The 17,777-nt window shown below is 39.1% G+C and overlaps 1 protein-coding gene across 1 annotated transcript in view; it reads left to right on the top strand.

Annotated features, from left to right (window-relative positions):
* Ccdc6 (coiled-coil domain containing 6) overlaps positions 1-17,777 on the top strand; it is a 272,197-nt gene that overhangs the window by 52,467 nt on the left and 201,953 nt on the right. The window contains exon 3 of the mRNA XM_015504671.2: positions 11,962-12,090. Within this exon, the coding sequence (XP_015360157.2) occupies positions 11,962-12,090 (129 nt within the window). The remainder of the gene's footprint in view (positions 1-11,961; positions 12,091-17,777) is intronic.

Raw genomic sequence — 17,777 nt, 5'->3', positions numbered from 1 at the left:
TTCTTTCTTTCTTTTTTTTTTTTTTTTTAATAAGGGAACTTAAAAATTGTGTTGCCTGGTTATTCTTACATTTTTGAAACAATATCTGGGCCTGTGACTCTGAGAATTCGGAGTCTTCCTCTAATAATGCTGCTCTCATAATTCTTGTCTCTTTGTCATGGAGAGCAGTGCACTGAAACCCCTGAAGAATCAGACTTATTCATGGGTGATAGGTGGCCCGCATCAATAAGAACTAGTATAATCAGAACCTTAATTCTCTGGTTTGTCTTTATGTGATTCACTCCACTGGCCTCTCTTAGAGGAAAAAACAAAAAAGCCAACCTGGTTTTTCTGGCTAACTGTTAACTAGCAATCACCAGTATTCCCTGGAAGACCTGTTATTGCTGAGACTGATAATGGCGTTAGCTGTTTTAAATTTTCCCAGTTGCTTTTATGTTGGCCTGATGGTATCAGGCTCACTTCCTGTTCTTTGGGGAGCCTATCCTCAGGCTCAGAGTTGTTGTTTACAGTTTTCTCAGCAAATATGACTGCCAAAAGTTAACAGATATATATATTTATTTATTAATGTGAGAACAACACTGAGATAAGAAGAGTGCTGGGTATGAACGTAATCCAACTTTGAAATTTCAGACCTTCGATCTGCCTCCCACTCCCAATTTTCTACGTTAAGAATAACAAATAGATTTTTTTAAAAAAGTGGTGTTCTTTTGATTTGCATTTTAAATTGAATCTGGTCCCAAGAAAATAATACCGTTATAACTGTAATAGAAATAATTATGACCAAGTCCTTATAGAGGGATACATTTTTTATCAATGATTAGAAATACTTAAGAAGAAAAGTTTTCTGGACCTCCTGTAAAGTGTCATGGCTAGTTTATTTTTGACTTGGTTCCTGAGGTTAGAAGGCCTCCTAGAATTAAAGCAGTTGAAATTTTCCTGGCATCTATGGAAAGAGGATGTAGAGAAGAAAGTTGTGGGCCAAACTGCTGCTGAAACTGCCACTGCCAAAAGATTGATAGCTGAGCAGTTTGGGAGGATATGCAGCAGCATTTTTCTTCCATCTCTTTTTATGGAGGAATAAAACTGGAAGAATTTCAGTAAGTCCCAGTTCTGCCTGTTCACCTAGACAGAAGCCTTACCACTTCTTTTGCTTTCTCTCTCTCCTCCCTGGAGAAGTCATTTCTTCTTTCAGTTCAATCTAATGGATTAATTTTTCCCTCTAGAGCTCACACTCTCCTAACCCCAGAAGGGTTGTGTGTGGGTAGCAGGATGTGTCTGCAGGTGTCAGAAGTGAGCCTCAACTCCCCAGTTCCCTGCTTTTCAAACATCTACCCCAGAGTCGGAGGCTGCTTCCTGTCCCCCAGTTCACTAAAACAGTAATGAATTTGTTTGTGCAGGCAGCAAAATCACATGTCAGGGTGATAAATAATGTATGAAACTAATTCCTTAATTCCAAAGACATCGAGGCTAAGACTGCCATTGTATCCATTCAGATGAAAACTTGGGTCTCCCTATGGGAGAGGAGAATGGACCTTGAAATATGTTCTTCATTAAAATGGCTAGACCTGAGGCCCTCTTGGCCTGTAGTTTTTTTCAGGGCTATTAAAACTGATCAGAGAAAGTTGCTATCACATAATAACATTCAAAACAGTTGGGGCACAAGTTTTTCTTGTTTCATTCCCAATTATCTCAGTGTCCGCTTTATCTGATCTTTGTTTCTTTCCATGGAGCAAGGGGTTCACATATTGCATTCACCATATATCTGCAAGGAACCACCAGGTTGTTTTTGGCATTTTAATTGCAACTGCTAGTGCTCAAAGTATAAAACTAGAATTTTCCTGTTAGTAGCATGTTCCAAAGCTCTCAATAAAACTTAATTTGGGTTATGATCAGAAAACACAGTAAATTTAAAATAGTTCTTAGGTTGTAAGAAATTGCTAAGTTGCTTTATTATTATTATTATTTTTGGATATGGGTATTGAACTGAGTGGTGCTTAACTGCTGAGCCACATCTTGCTAAGATGTTTAGGACCTCACTAAATTGCAGAGGCTGATTTTGAACTTGGAGTCTTCCTGCCTCAGCCTCACTAGTTGCTAGGATTATAGGCATGTGCCACTGCTCCCAGCCTGTCTTTTAAAGTGTGCATTTTGTGTGTGTATGCATACACACCCTTACTAGTATTATTGCTAGAATTGATGTGCTTACACAGATTAAAAAAGAAAAATATATATATGCAGTAATAATAAAGACTCAGAGGTATTCTGTGCTGACTTCTTTGGCATAAAATGTGAGAAAAAAGCAGGTAGAAGGGAAAAACAAAGGTAGAAGGAAAATAAAAACAATTAGGTAAAGCTGGGGCAAAGGGTTGCTTTATTTTTCAGAAGTGGGAGGCTTTGCTATTTCTGTGGCAAAGGTGAATCTCATCTGTTGAATATTTGGCCCCACATAGATGAACTTTAGCCATCACCAGAAACATTTCAAATATTTTTAAAACTTTGTATTTATACGTGGCGCAATATTTTGTGTTTCTTTTCCAAAGTAATTAATAATCAGCCCAGTCAGTTAATTACCTTATAATAATAATTTTGTATAATTAATTTATGTCTTGTAACTGCCTTCACCTTCTTTTCCTCTTTATTCATAAGCTAGGTAAGCCCCTAGGTGAGAAGACTTCTTTTTCCAGAATACTCAGACTTTGCTTTTTGGGTGCTCTGAGTAGATGGGAAGCCAGGTGTTATCTGGAAGCTGGCTATAGAGGGCCTGTCTCTAGCCTTCAGTGTTGAGATACTGACAAGGGACCCAAATAAAAGCAGTTTTCTGAAAGGAAGTAGCTATGTTTTCTTCTCACCAAAGTGATATGTGGCTTTTAATTCAGACCAACCTCAGTGATGATAAGTAAAAGCAAAACAGGATACTTTTAATTTTCATTGAAAGTATCAGAGAACTAACAATAACAAGATGGTGAAGAACTATTGTACTGAGATCTGGAGGAGACTCTGGCCTCGGGGCTGCTAACCTAGGGCATTTGCAGTTCACTCAGAAACAGCTGAGAGGTGTTTGTGATGATTACATGGAACTGGGGCTACAGAAGTCAAAGATTGTAGCAGCCAAAGTTGGGGTCACCCTCCCACTTGAAGCTTAAGTCATGAAGAATTGCATCCTCAGTGAAAGAGTGAACTATTTTCTGTGAACTGTATGAATCAGAGACATAAAACTTCGATTCTGGATTAAAGCAGACAGAGACTTAAAGTGTCTGGCTGAGGAAAACAGAATATTCTGGAACAAAATAATACCATCCTAGGCTATAAGTTTGTTCTATAGATAAATTTTGAAACACAGGACCCAGCTCACATCAAAGAGATGAAGCTCAATATTCCATGAACAAATGAACATAAATAATAGAAGAGAAATGAACTTCACAGATACTTCAGATATCAGAATTATCAGGCCTCAACTACAAAGCAACTATGTTTGCTATACTTAAAGAAATAAAAGCCACGCTTACGGTCTCTAGCAGGAAACCAGAAAAAATATCACTTGTATTGCAGACATTGAAAAAGTAAGTGAAAACTTAAGAATAATGATGTCACAATCTATTTGAAATTTAGGTGATATGGACAAATTTTTGAAAAAAGCATAACTTTATATAGCTACCGGGGAAGAAGAAAGTAGAAGAAATGGAATCACTGATTACAGGCTAGCGTTTGTAGAAAATGAATTCCAGACTCAAATGGCTTCATTGAGAGTTGTACCAGAAGTTCAAGGATAAAATAATTCCAATCTTGCATGCACTCTAAAGGAAAAAAAGAAAAAGACTAACATATATCCTTAATGCTCAAATTTAACAAGTATAGTTCAAGAAAGGCAAATTATAGTATGATGTCAATCATGAGAAAAAAATCCTAAAAGTAAAATGAAGCCAGCGTTATATTAAAAAGGATGTACCGTGAACGTGTTGGATGTATACTAAGAGGGCACAGTTAGTTTAACAGGGGAAAATTCGTAAGTGTAATTACCCACGTTCACAGAATTATAAGAAAAAAAAATCATGTCGATAGATGGAGAAAAAAAATTAGATAAAAAATTAATAATTCCTGATAAAATCCTGTAGGAAGAATAGAAGAAAATTTAACTCTAATAGTGCCTACAAAAGCCTTCCCAAACATTATGTTTAATTGTGCATTAACAATTTTTCCTTTGAAATGAAGAATGAACAGGATGCTTGCTACATTTATTGTTGTAGATTGCCAGCCAGTATAGAAAGGTAAGAAAAAAGATTGGAGGATTGAAAGGAGGAACTATGATTACTACTTATATTAATTGTGTAAGTGGAAAGTCTCAATCTACAGGTAAGTAATTAGAATTGAGGATTTTTTTCCCCACATGAGAAAAATGTATTTTTATATACCAGCAAATGTTAAATATGAAAATAAAGAGATACTATTGAGTGTCACAGGGAAATATAGAACATGGTAAAGAACGTGAGGGTAGTTGAAATTTTAAATTGTTTACTCATAGAGTTAATACAGGAACAGTTCTTGGAGAAAAGGAAACTGGCCATGTGGGTTTCTCAGGGAAGTGTATTTTATAGCCAGAGGGAATAAGAAAGTAGTTAAGGTGAGCTTGTACCTGCCATGTAGGAAGAGCAGCAGAGAAGCTAGTGAGGTTAGAGTGGGGTCATGGGGAGAGAGGAATATGAAATGTGACTGGAAGGGAAATGGGCCTGGGGATTGGGTAGCTAGTACTCAGGATACATACACCTTGGGAGCCATTGTCAGGACTTGGCCTTCTTTTGCCATGGAAGCCACCACAGGGTATTGAACAGTGAAATATCTTATGTGACTCTTAACATGATTGCTGTGCTTACTGTGTCATGAGAAGATTATGGAATTGGGGCTAAGGTGGGAGCAAGGAGACCCATTGGGTGTCTACTTTGTATTATGGGATGAGACATGGAGAGGACTCTTGCAGGATGGTAGCGGTGAAAATGGTAACCCTGACCTTCTGAGTGTGTTTGGAGGGAAGAGCCCATAGGCTTGTGAATAATGTGGGAAAGTGGGAATGGTGGGATAGTGTAGATAGTGTGGGAAAAATAGAGGGGATCAAGAAAGACTTGGAGGTTTGGGCATCAATGATGGGAAGAGTAAGGAGTTACCACCATTTAAGCTTTAGGAAAGACAGCAAATAAAGTAGGTTATAGTGGAAAAGTCAGAAGTTCACTTGAGATGTCTGGACTTAAAATGGAGAAAACAGATAAGCAGTTGGACAGAAGCTCTGGTTATCAGCAGAGAAGTCTGGTCTAGAGATAGAAATTTGGAAGTGTTGCCTCTTATTAATTTCCATGGGAATTAATGCTGTCACGGAGGGGAGAGGGTATGTATAAAGAAGAGGACCAAAGACCTATCATAGGTTATCCCATTAGAAGAATGCAAGGACAAGTTACAGAATGGGAGATGACATTTGCAACATATATAACCAACACATAACTACAAACCAGTAAGACAAGCGGATAACCCAGTGGAAAAGTGACCAAAGACTTGAACAGACTTTGGTGGATGGCCAAAAGGCCAGTAAACAAATTTCATAACTGCATTAGTAATCAAGAAAACGAATTGAACTGCAGGAAGATGCTAATGAATTCTCATGCTCTGCTGGTAGAGAAGGGACATTGTTGGAACTACTCTCAAATTTAAGACAGAAATACTCATTCTTTATGACCCAGCAGTTCTGCTCCCGAGTGTGTCTACTGTGTGCAGATGTGCACCAGATGTGAAGATGTTCTTTTTTTTTTTTTTTACCATTGATCATCATAACCCCAAACTAGAAATGACCCCAAGACCTGTCATCAGTAAAGAGGATGAATTGTGATATGCTCATTCTGTCAGATAATATAAAGCAATAAAAATACAAACTAAAGTTCAACAGATCACAAGTTCACTTAGCAGAAGTCAGACAAAAGAAAACAAAACCAAGCAAAAGGAATATCCAGGAATAATTACATAGGGGTAAAAAAGTTTTATGAAACAAAGCTGCAGGGAAGTGAATGGCATAAAAATCAGGATGTTGATACCATTGTGGAGGAGCTGTGGTCAGGAACAGACACACTGGGCCTCAGAGGAGCTGTCAGTTGTATGGATTTGGAAGACAGTCACTTAAGAGAACTATATAGTACTACTTGCTATTCTGTATTCAGCAGCCTCTTTAACAAAAGTTAAACCTGATGTAATTTAACTTGTATATCATAATGATCATATTCGTTTGTTATTTTGTCAGCTTCTTGTACTTATCCAGTTGTTTTGCTCATCGTAAGACTTAATCTAGGGCAGACAGTCCACTTATCATTTAGGTAGTATTTGCATACATATGGCATTTTCTAGATGCTCTGAGTCGAGTCGACTAAGTCCTGGCTACTGTCTTTTGTAGAGCCTGCAGTCCTATAAGGGTGACCGCGAGTGTGCCCAGGCATTCAAGGCAGCAGCACACACTAGGAGTCAAGGCCAAAGTTTCAAAGCCACAGACTTCAGTTTGAATCCTGAATTTACCAGCTATATGCAAGACTTCAGGCAGGCCACCTTACCTCTCTAAAAGTGTGGTTTTGTTCTGTGCACAACGCAGATAATCATAGTATCTGTTGTAGCATTATGGTGATTAAGCACATCCATGTATGTGCAATGCTGGAGATGTGATAAGAACCAGAAGAGTGAGCTGCTTTTAGAAGGAAGTGATGAAAAAGACATGAGAAGTGCCAGGAAATAGACATTAAAATGCATACAAACAGCAGTGTGCTTGTCACGGCTGAAGGAGGGGCGTGTACGTTATGCTGAGGGCATGTGGGAAGACACTGTGGAAGTCTTTTGAGCCATCCACCAGTTTCAGTAATCTGGAGGGAGGGAGTCAGGCCCCATAGGCAGATGCACCTCATGAACAGGAACATGGGGTGGAACAAGTGTTGCAGTTTCTGTAAGAGTGGGCCCATGTGACTAGCAGGTGGTCAGACTTCCAGACCACTGGACCAGCATGGTCTCTTCATAAGGATTTGGCCACTATGCTGAGTTTTATTATATTCTTTTAAGAAAAAAGTCTTTGGAAAAAGAAGCAGACTTTGCCTTTAACTGCTGTTGTAACCATTCCCTTGCTTACATCCACCCATTTCTTGTTGGCTTGATGCCTGAACGCTGAAGGCATTTATGTTTGCCAACCTTGGGCTGTCACTTGGACTGAGCCTGACAACAGGGTTTGTGGAAAGACTTGAATGATCTTGGACTTAATCTGTACTAGTCGGGAGCCACTGAAGGGCTTGGGGCAGGGCATTGAAGTGCTAGGACTTGTCTGCTGGGATGATCTAAGTGGATCTGGGGATATCTGGTAGGAGGTTTTGGTGTAGCCTCATGCAGAGGAATAAAAGGCTTGAACTAGACTGGATCATGAGCAGAGAAAGAAGAGGAGTGTGTTCCACAGTTGTTATGGAGGCTGACAGTGTGATTTGATAACTGAAGAGTCGTGAGGTGTTGAGCAAGAATGACGGCACCAGTAGCAGCTTGGAGGAGGTGGGAATGGAAGTGGGCTCAAGAGACACTTAGCGGTGATTCACCAAATTTGTAGTGGGAGTCAGAGTTTCTTCTCGGGCTGCTTGCTAGAACAGAAAGTTGGTTCTTAAGAGATGCCTGATGTTCTGAGAGGTATTTTTGAACATTTTTTCCAAGCTTATGTTAATAACTTAATAGTTTCTTGACAATCCAATGACTTAATGCAGTTATCATCCTATGGAAGCTTTTACTTGATCCTGTTCAGGTGGTTCTAGTGTTTAGTATTTGTCAGGAAACCAAGAATGTTGGTCGTGGGACAGAAAGTATTACACAGAAGTATGAGTGTCAGCTAGTTAAAACAGAGGTAGGGGTATCTTGGGTTTATACTCAAGTTGCTTTGAGAAACTCAGTTGTGAGAGTGGCAGCCCGAGGCTTGCCTTGCTTAGTAAGGGCAGGATTGATGGCAAGCCCAGATCATCAGACTTTCACTTTGCCCAGCTGGGGCCTTGGCTGACTTCCATTGCATGTTGGACGAGAAGACCAGCTTAACAGCCAACCTGTGGGTGCACCTGTGGTGACTGGAAGGCGTTTCTCCTAGGTGAGTGATTTTAGTATTTCTACCTGCTTGAGAGAATTTTGCTGAAAATATAGTTATTTGGTACACAGTTCTTGAATCTCTTATATAAGATGCCTGGTTCATTGAAGTGGTTCCAGAAAATCTGCTTGAGATCAAATTAATGCCACACTTGAATTTTTTAAGGGTCTGGATGTTTGCTTTGGGACTCTTCTCTATCGTCAGTGGATAAAATAAGAAAATGCTCAAGTTTTAGTCCTTAAAATTTTAAAAGAGTCCTGATATATAGTTGTATCTTTACTCATGACTTCCTTAGTTAGGTCAATATTTTTTCACACTGAACCCCAAGGAACAAACCTTTTATTTCTAAAGCCCTGTTTCCATTGAAAATGTTACCCGCCAGGAGAAAATCTGTTAATACCACGATTCCAGTTCCCCAGGGGTTTTATTTTTTTGTTCATGTAAACAGCATATTGCACTGCCAAGGATCATAAAATTATTCCATAATCTTTGAGAGTGACTATATAAAAAATGTATTTATAAAAAGTTCTGATTTTGAAAACCTTTTATTCTGCCTGAGCATTTAGCTTTAGAAATATATAAATCAGATAAATGAGTTTTATTTCAAATATATCAACATAATTTGCTTGATTACTTCTTACTTGTTTTGTTTTTGGTTTGGTTCAGAAAATCTGACCTTATTGGAAGATTTAAAATTGCTCATATAGTAGTAGGTTAGGATCTTTGATTAGATTTTAAACCATCCCTTTAATTATTTGCCCATATTGAAGATGAGCAATAGAGAAAATGGGAGTCTGTTTCTGATAGCTAGTCTTGGGTTTCCCTGCACCAGATTTCCCTGGAGGGTTTTTGTGTTTATGATGTCGGGAGCTTAGAATAGGCAGGTGGATTCAGAGTGTTGGATGGAGTCCTCCTGGGGCCACATGGGGCAGGTTGTTTTCTGAAATGTTTGGGACCAGCAATGTTTTGAATTCTAGATTTTTTCTGATTTTGGAATATTTGTGTATACCTAGTGAGAGATCTTGGAGATGGGACCCATGTCTAAACATGAAATCCATTACAGTATTCATATATACCTGACACCCACATAACCTGAAGTCCGTGTACCTGTGTTTTTACCATGACCCATCACATGAGGTCAGCTGTGACACTTTCCACTTGGCATTATGTCTGCACTCAAATAGTTTCAGATTTTGGAACATTTTGGATCTTCACATTAAGGATGGCAGTGTGTATCTATTTAAAACAGAAATTCCCAAATTTTTCTCGCACAAATTATATGAGGCTACCACAGTGGTTATTAGTTCCTCAGATCACTGCTCCCATGTCTGCCCCTCCCCCTTTTTTGTCTTATGATTTTGGGGGTTTGAAAGTATTTCTATATTTCTCCTTGTTTTTTTCTTTTATTGATGATTTCGTTGTTGCAAGGAAGAATTGTATTCTCTTTTCCTTGCTTTCTCTGTTCAGAAGCTCCATTCCCTGCTTCTAGACTGGTTGTCACCCGGGAGATGGGGGACCAAAGCAGACAACAGAGCTGCTCCTTTCAGCTCTCCTTTGGGGAAGATGAAAACTGAATCTTAAGCAAACAGTTAGGCCTCAGGTTGGCTTGATAGTCTCCAAATGGATTAGTGTGACCTGGGGACCTTTCTTGAGTCCTGATAATGACAGCTTTGCTATCCAGTTTGCCTTTGGGGATAGCTCTTGAGAGAATGAACCTCCTAAAACTGAGAGCTTTTATGGCCTTTGTCCAGTCTTGAGCCCTAAAGGAAATACCTAACTAGATATTGATAGGGTTTGAGCATCTGTGTAAATGAATATTTTCCTGAGGCCAATGAGAGCCTTAACTGTCCTCCCATTAATGTTCTGTGACAAGCGCTGTTTGGTGGGCAAAAGATTTTTCAGTGTTAGATTACATCCTTGATTGTTGAGGCAGAAGCATAATTCTTTAAAAAGAAGAAAAGGAGGAGCTTCTTGCAAATGAAATGGAAGCAATTGAAAACTTTGGATGGAAGATACATAGCTACTATATTTAAAAACACCTTTTTGCCAATGGTTTTAAGATTCAAGTTCATCATTTCTTTAAAACTAGTACATATCATTTAAGCTTGGTATGCATTAACTCTTTTTGGGCATGAATAATATCTTAACTATAGATTTTACCTCCCACTCTATGATATTTGCTAAACAAGACACACAGCAAATGTCTATTGAATAAAGGTGTTTGATGAAGACTTTTTCCCCCTTATAATCCTTATTTATTCCTCTGGGGTCTTTGTGTCTTCTATGTGGGACTCCTCTTGTTCTTCTTGTTTCATTCTTCTTAGGTCTTGTAATGACTGCTCAGTCTTGCAGAACCTGAGTTTTAGCAAACTAGGTAAAAATAGACTTGTCGTTAGAAGCACCTCACAGCTGTGTTCCCCTTTACCCCAGGGTCCCTGCAAAAAGTTGACACTCTTTTTTGAGTTGCATGTCAAAAACAGTTGGAGAGAAAAAAACAGCATCTGTTTAGTCAACATTGCTAGAAGACTATAAATTTTAAGAGTTCTCTTTTTCCAACTCCCCCCCGTGCGCCCCACTCCCCAACTGAGTATGTACTTTCAGAGCAGTGGAAACGTGTCAGAAGTGGAGAAGGTTAGATGTGGCCATTTTGAGGTTAATCAGGCCCAGAGGAGCTTTCTCAGTTGTCCTTGTACCCTATGGAAGACAAGCTGTATACAGGTCAACAAGCTGTACACAGAGATACAGCTTCCCCTGGGCAAGCAGGCACCAGGCACTGATGGATGGCAGTCTGATGACAACCTCTTTGGCCCAGTGATACAGTGGGTGAGCACTGGCTTAGAATTCAGAGATGGATGTGTGTTCCAGGCTCTGCCACTTGGCAGCTATATTGCCTTAGTCCAGTGACCTATTTTGTCTCATATAAAATGGAGGTGGTCATGCCTGTCTTAATGCATTGAAGAAACTGATGTCTAGTATCTTTGTCTGCCCAAAGAAATAGATTTGTACTTCATTGTTTTTTTGTTTTTTAAACTTAATCCTCTCCTTGGTTCTGGAACATAGGGCCAACCCTGGCTATGCATCAACAAAACCCACAGTCAAGAGTGTTAGAAAGCTGGCATGGCAGTGTGCACCTGTAATCCCAGCAGTTTGGGAGGCTGAGGCAGGAGGATTGTGAGTTCAGAGTCAGCCTCAGCAAAATCGAGGTGCTAAGCAACTCGGTGAGATCCTGTCTCTAAATAAAATACAAAATAGGGCTGTGGATGATGCTCATTGGTCAAGTGCCCCTGAGTAAAATCCCCGGTACCAAAAAAAAGGAATGTTAGAAATAATATGTTGTTATTAATGAGAACCCCAGGCAGTCCTGTCTTTTATTTCCTTTTGGTTTTGAAATTTGGAAAATTTTATAAAAACTATTCCAATCACACCATGGCCTTATCTTTTAATTGCATAAATAAGAGGTTTTTCCCCCTGTGGTTTTTAGGAAGGTTGTGGGAGGTGTGATGTATGATTTCATTAGGCAAAGAAAATTAATAGTGCTGATTTTTGCCCAACTGTGCGCACTTGTACATGGAAATAGTACAAAAATTCTGAATAATTTATGAAGTATATTTTGTGATTGTGATATCTCTTTTCTCTCTACAGACATGATGCAAATCTGAGTAAAATGCATTTAATAAAAACTGACATTGTGGAATTTCTGTTTTTGAAATTTGATTTTTTTTTTTTTTTTTAAGGTGATGGTATAATGAAGGCTTTTAGTGTGATCAACTTTTGGAACCAGTGTTTGCTTGACTTTTGAGTTTCTTGATTCCCATGTCTGTGTTCTTTTTACTTTACAGTTGCAGCATGAGAAAGCTGAACTGGAACAGCATCTGGAACAGGAGCAGGAATTTCAGGTCAACAAACTGATGAAGAAAATTAAAAAGCTGGAGAATGATACCATTTCTAAGCAGCTTACATTAGAGCAGGTAAGCATGTGTAGCTGTCCCTGGACACTGCTTTCTCATGATTAGCTGATTCTTTTCAGCTTTAAGATGCCCTGCAGAGTGTGAATGAAAAATATTATTTCAGCTTGTTCTTTCTACAGTGGAAAGAAACTTTGTTTCTGAAGGAAACATTTGCATAGTCTCTGCTCATTCTCTTCACATATCCCCTCACCCCTCACTCAACCACAGTTAGTTCAGTTTCAGGAGATATGTGGTGATACTCTGATTTATAGCAGGAAATGTCAGGTTCCTTTTTGCAAAGCAAAAGGGGAAGAGTGATTATAACCACAGGATTGTTTCTGTGGAAGTCTGTAAGAACGTGTTACTACTGTGGACCTAAACATTTCTTTCAAGCATTATTCAGAATAAACAATCAGCATTTATTTTTCTTCTTTGAATGATTAGCAACCTTAAATGAATGCGGTCTTCTCCCAGCTAACTTTGTTGATACTGATGTGTAAAGTCTTAGACTTGGTAATTCATCCGGGGCCAGCTATCCAGTGGCATGATCTTGAGTTAACTTCACGAACTTCTCTGAGCTCAGGTTCTCCATTTGCAAACAAAGCAGGGTGGACTAACATCAAATGGCAAACTGGAAGATGCAAAAGGTGGAAAGCAATGGAGCACGATCATTTTGTCTGATGCCCTTGGCAGATTGTAGTCCAGACTAGTCCTTGTACTCCTGTATCACACAGAGTTGTGGGCAGACATCATCACTCCAGTTGAGTTGGTTGTTGGACTAAATAAAGTCCCTGATATCGCTGGCCTCCTGTCCTTTGGTGACTTTTCCCAATCTAGTGTCCTGAAATTACACTTTCCCTAGATATGTTTTAAGAGGCTGTCTGTTGTGTACAGGTATCTTGAATTTTGTCTTGTAAAATTCAGTGAATTGATTGAGATGTTCCAGCTTTTTATATTGTAGATCCTGATTGCTGCTATGACAATTTGGCTAAGCCTTGTGCATAAAAAATTGTTTGATTTGTCCCAAGTTCTGGATCTTGACTTTGTATCTGAGCTTGTGCAGACTGGTTCATCAGGCCCTCTTGGGACTGTTCTAGTTTTACATTCTATCTGAGAGTGAAACCTTGACAGGAATGGGAGGTTTGAAGGCACATTGGGGTTTATTTTAAACTAGTATTGACTTGTTTTCTGTGTTATTCTTGTATCTGCCTGTATCAAAGAGGAAATGTTACTGGGTTTTTGAGGATTATGCAGGAGGCTGTAAACATTTCTTCATCCCTTTCATGTAAAAAGAAAAGAGGGACCTGGGCATAGTGGCACACACCTGCTATCCCAGCTACTCAGGAGACTGAGGCAGGAGGATCAGTAGCTTGAGGCCAACCTGAGCAACTTAGTGAGATACTATCTCAAAATAAAAATAAATAAAAAGGATTGGGATATATCTTGCCTGGCATGCAGAGGACTCTGAGTTTAATCCTTAGTATCGCTACCACCACCAAAAAAGTGGGGGTATTGAGTTTTCATGGGTTGGCTATTGTATATTTATATCCAGAATAACTTAGTATCTATTCTTACCATTAAGCTTTCAAATTTAAATGAGTCATATGAATTTAGAATATCTCTTCTGCCTAAATAATAGCTCCTGTTCTGTCCAAGCAAAGCTCTAGTCCCTGACATACCAAGTACTTGTTATTGGTACATAGTAAATATTGTTATTTGTGGCTAACCTGGTGGCCAAGTGAAAGTCTCATAACATTTGGTATTGTGGAAACTTTGATCACAGTCTTCAGGATGATGGTGGTCAATATTCTAAACAGCTCCAGGGAGCCTTGAGATGGGGGCTGTGACCCCCCCCAAGGTACTAGCTATGGCCACAAGGTGGAGATAGTGAGCTTGTTTCATACATTTGCCTATTCTGGACATTTCATTTAAACAGGATCATATAATACGTGGTCTTTTGTGACTGACTTCTTCACTGAGAATAATGTATTTATCCACTTTGTAGCATGTTCTCATATTTCCTCTTTTTCTGGACAAATGACCTTTCACTAATGGATGTACACTTCTTTACCCAGTCATCATTTGAGGGGCATTTGGGTTGTTTCTACCTTTTTTTTTTTTTTTAAAATTTATATGTATCTCTACTATAGTATGTACTGTGGTACAGTAACTGTTTAAAATTGTACAAAATAATTTAAAAATAATTCATGAAGATCTGTGAGAGGTTTTTGTTGATCATATGTATTGGTTTTGAAGGTGTAGTTTCGGTTAAGAATGGTCCCTGTTCTCTGTAAAACAGAACTTAACAATCCCTAGAGTCTTGGACTCCTCCTTCCTCAATAGACCCCAGCTAATTCACATATCCGTGGTTCTCATTGTCAAGTCTTGTCTCGCTAAAAGGCCTTCACATGGAAGTTTTAATTAGATAGTGTGGATTCTTCTTCTTTAAGATCCACAACCTGGGATCTTTTCATTCTTCAAATAGGGTATGTTAACAGGTGGATCATTACGGGGTCTGGGCTATATAAATGATTCTATTCATGTGTTGCAGTATGTGAACTCACAGAAGCTTAAAGTTGGAAGGCTATTTTGTTGGGAAGAGAGCCTTTGTCTTTAGACCCCAGTGGGGGACATGAGACAGTGGGAAAGTTGGAAGAACAAAGAAACAGCAGCAGATGAAAGCTCCATTCTTCTTAAATGGGTTCTTGATTGCTGCTGGGATCCTCTGAGGATATCAAGTCTCGCTTCTTTACTCTTCCAAAGCGGACTGTGTCAGTGATTCTCTAGGGTATTTCCAGAAGCCTTGGGTCTTGGACTAGGGTAGAACATTGATCCCTCTTATTCTGGGGCTTCAGCCTCTTGGACTGGGCAGCTATTGGTTCTTTAGGCTCTCCAGCCCTTCACATGGCCATTGTGGGCTACCCAGTTTCTGGTTGCGTAAGCCATCCTAATAAATCCCCCTTTTATAATTATACTTCCTGTTGATTCTGTTCCTCTAGAAAACTCTAACTAATACAGTTACCTTTTGGACTTTTTTTTGCATTCTAAATGCTTAATGCCAAAAGACAATTTATAAGTAGATCTGCAAAAGCATGTAGAGAAAAATATAAAGCAGTGAGGTCTTTGAAGCACACAGTATTAGCCTAACAAACTGGATTAGTCTCATCAGCATGGCTTTAGTATGCTCTAGGCTTTTTAAACAAACACTACTGGCCGTCACCTGTGAACCCTTACTGGAAAATTTTTGTTCAAAGATGTGATCCCTCTGAGTCTGTTATTTGTTGTTCACGTGGTCTTAGGTGATGGTGAAAACATTTAGAACTTGGAATTTTCTTTCATTGTCAAGAAATCTGGATCCAATCTGGAAACTATCATGCTAAGTAAAGCCAATCCCCCAAAAAACCAAAGGTTGATTTTATTTTTCTTTGATATGTGGATGCTAACCCACACACAATAAGGGGGGTGGGGAGTAGACAGGGGGAATGGGAAAAGGAAAGACAGTGGGATGAATCTGACAAAACTTTCCTACACACATATATGAATAGACTACAGTGAATCTCACCATCATGTACATCCATAAGAAATTTATGAAAAAAAAAAAAAAAAAGAAAAACAACCTATGGGTAAATGTCAGAAAGATGAATAGAGGGAAGGGAGCAGGGCAGGTGGAGGGAGGGAAGGAGAAAGAAAGGTACTGGTGATGGAATTAGAACAAGATATATTTCAGAGGCTGGCATCGTAGCTCAGTGGTAGAGCGCTTACCTAGCATGTGTGAGGCACTGGGTTCGATCCTCAGCAACACATTTAAAAAACAAAGTATTGTGTCTATCTAAAACTAACTAACTAACTAACTAAATATGAATAAAGGTCCATCAACAACTAAAAAAATTTAAAAAAATATATATTCCATCCTTTTATAATTATGTCAAAATGGATTCTACTATCATGTATAACTAAAAATAACCAATTAAAAAATAAGAAAAATTAAAAAAAAATCTGGATCCAAATAATGTTTTTTGCCAACCAGAGGAGACTTTCCCCTTACTTGTTTACCATTAAAAAGCACGCACGGTAATGTCCCCCACCTCAGTGCTGAGGATTGAACCCAGGACCTTACTCATGAGAGGCAAGTGCTCTACCATTGAGCTAAATTCCCAGCCCCACATTAGCTTGTTAAGTGACATTTAGGTTAGCAGATTATGAGTACCTTGTGTTCAGTTGGCTCTAAAAATTATCTTATGGGAATGCTATGGTTTAGATGTGGTTTGTCTCTGTTGCCCAGAAAGCTTTACTGCTGTAGGTCCCTTAATGTGGCAATGTTGGGAGGTGGTAGAACCTTTAGAATTGGGATCTAATGTGAAGTAATTAGGTTTGGGGGGCTATTGCCCTCAGAAGAGATTAATGCTAGTCTCATGGAGTGCATCAGTTCTCAAGAGATTGAGTTGTTATAAAAGAAGAAGACTGGCCCCTGAATCTCTGTGGCTCCTGCCGCTCCCTCTTATAAGCTCCCACCATGATGGCATCTGCCATGGTATGATTCAGCCAAGGGGCCTTCCATCAGAGTTGAACCTGACCTTGGACTTTCAGCCTCCAAAAAAATTGAATTAAACAAACCTCTTTCCTTATTACTGCCCAGCTTCAGTTTTTTTTAAAAAATACTTTTTAAAAATTATAGACAGACATAATACCTTTATTTTTATGTGGTGCTGAGGATCGAACCCAGTACTTCACACGTGCTAGGCAAATGCTCTACCACTGAGCTACAGTCCTAGCCCCCAGGGTTTTTTTTTCTTGTGACAGAAAATGGATGAATATAGGAAAGAACATGTCATATAACATGTGAACTGGACATTTAACCATTATTCAGTAATATATTGAAAAAATAGTGGAATATATTAGAAGAACATGCTATTCAGTGAATACTTTCATGATAAGTGGGATTCCCTACCATGTACCAGATGCCTTTCCACTTTCCTTCCTGTAAGTGACTCAGTGTGGCTGTCAGTTTTTCTTGGAATTTGGAGTTCTGCTCTCCTAAGTTGTCTCACCCCTCCCAAAGCACTAACACTCACATATAAAGGTTGACTTTAGGAGTGGTATGGTAATTTCATTTCATTAATATCCATTTATAATGTCTACATCTTTAAGGAAACTTCACTGGGCTCAAGTCTCCCTTCCATCTGTAATAAGCTTTGTGACCCCAGGCATGCAATTTGACCTTTTTGTGAAGCTGTCATAATGTCTAATCCCTATGTTTGGGGAGAGGATTAATCTTCCACACTCCTCTCTCATGTCTGTGTATACTGAAGTTCTTTCATTCCCTCTGAGGGAGGATTGTTCAAATGCAGACAGCACAGCAAGAAAGAAATTCACATGGTAACCTTGTGTGCTGATGATTATGTAACAGGATATACATAAGATACACACAGTTTCATAAGATGATACCCTGTGCTTTGCACCGATTTTCTCTTCAATCCTGTTTCTTTTCTTCTTCTTCTTATTTTAATGTAAAAGACTAAACCAATATCACAATCCAGTAATGGGTTGTGACCTGCAGTTTGAAAAACATGCTCTGCTGTACAAAATGCTTTGCTGCCTCTAGATGTTCACAGACCTGTTTCCTCTGCTTAGAGCACTTGCTCCCATCCCTATCCAAGCCTTACTGACCCCTCATGCTGGCAGCTGGTGTCTGTGCTGTACTGTCTTTC

The sequence above is a fragment of the Marmota marmota genome, unplaced genomic scaffold (genome assembly GCF_001458135.2).
Source record: "Marmota marmota marmota unplaced genomic scaffold, marMar, whole genome shotgun sequence".
NCBI classification, from domain to species: domain Eukaryota; kingdom Metazoa; phylum Chordata; class Mammalia; order Rodentia; family Sciuridae; genus Marmota; species Marmota marmota.
Note: the sequence above shows the minus strand (reverse complement) of the source record. Positions and strands in the feature narration are given on the sequence as shown.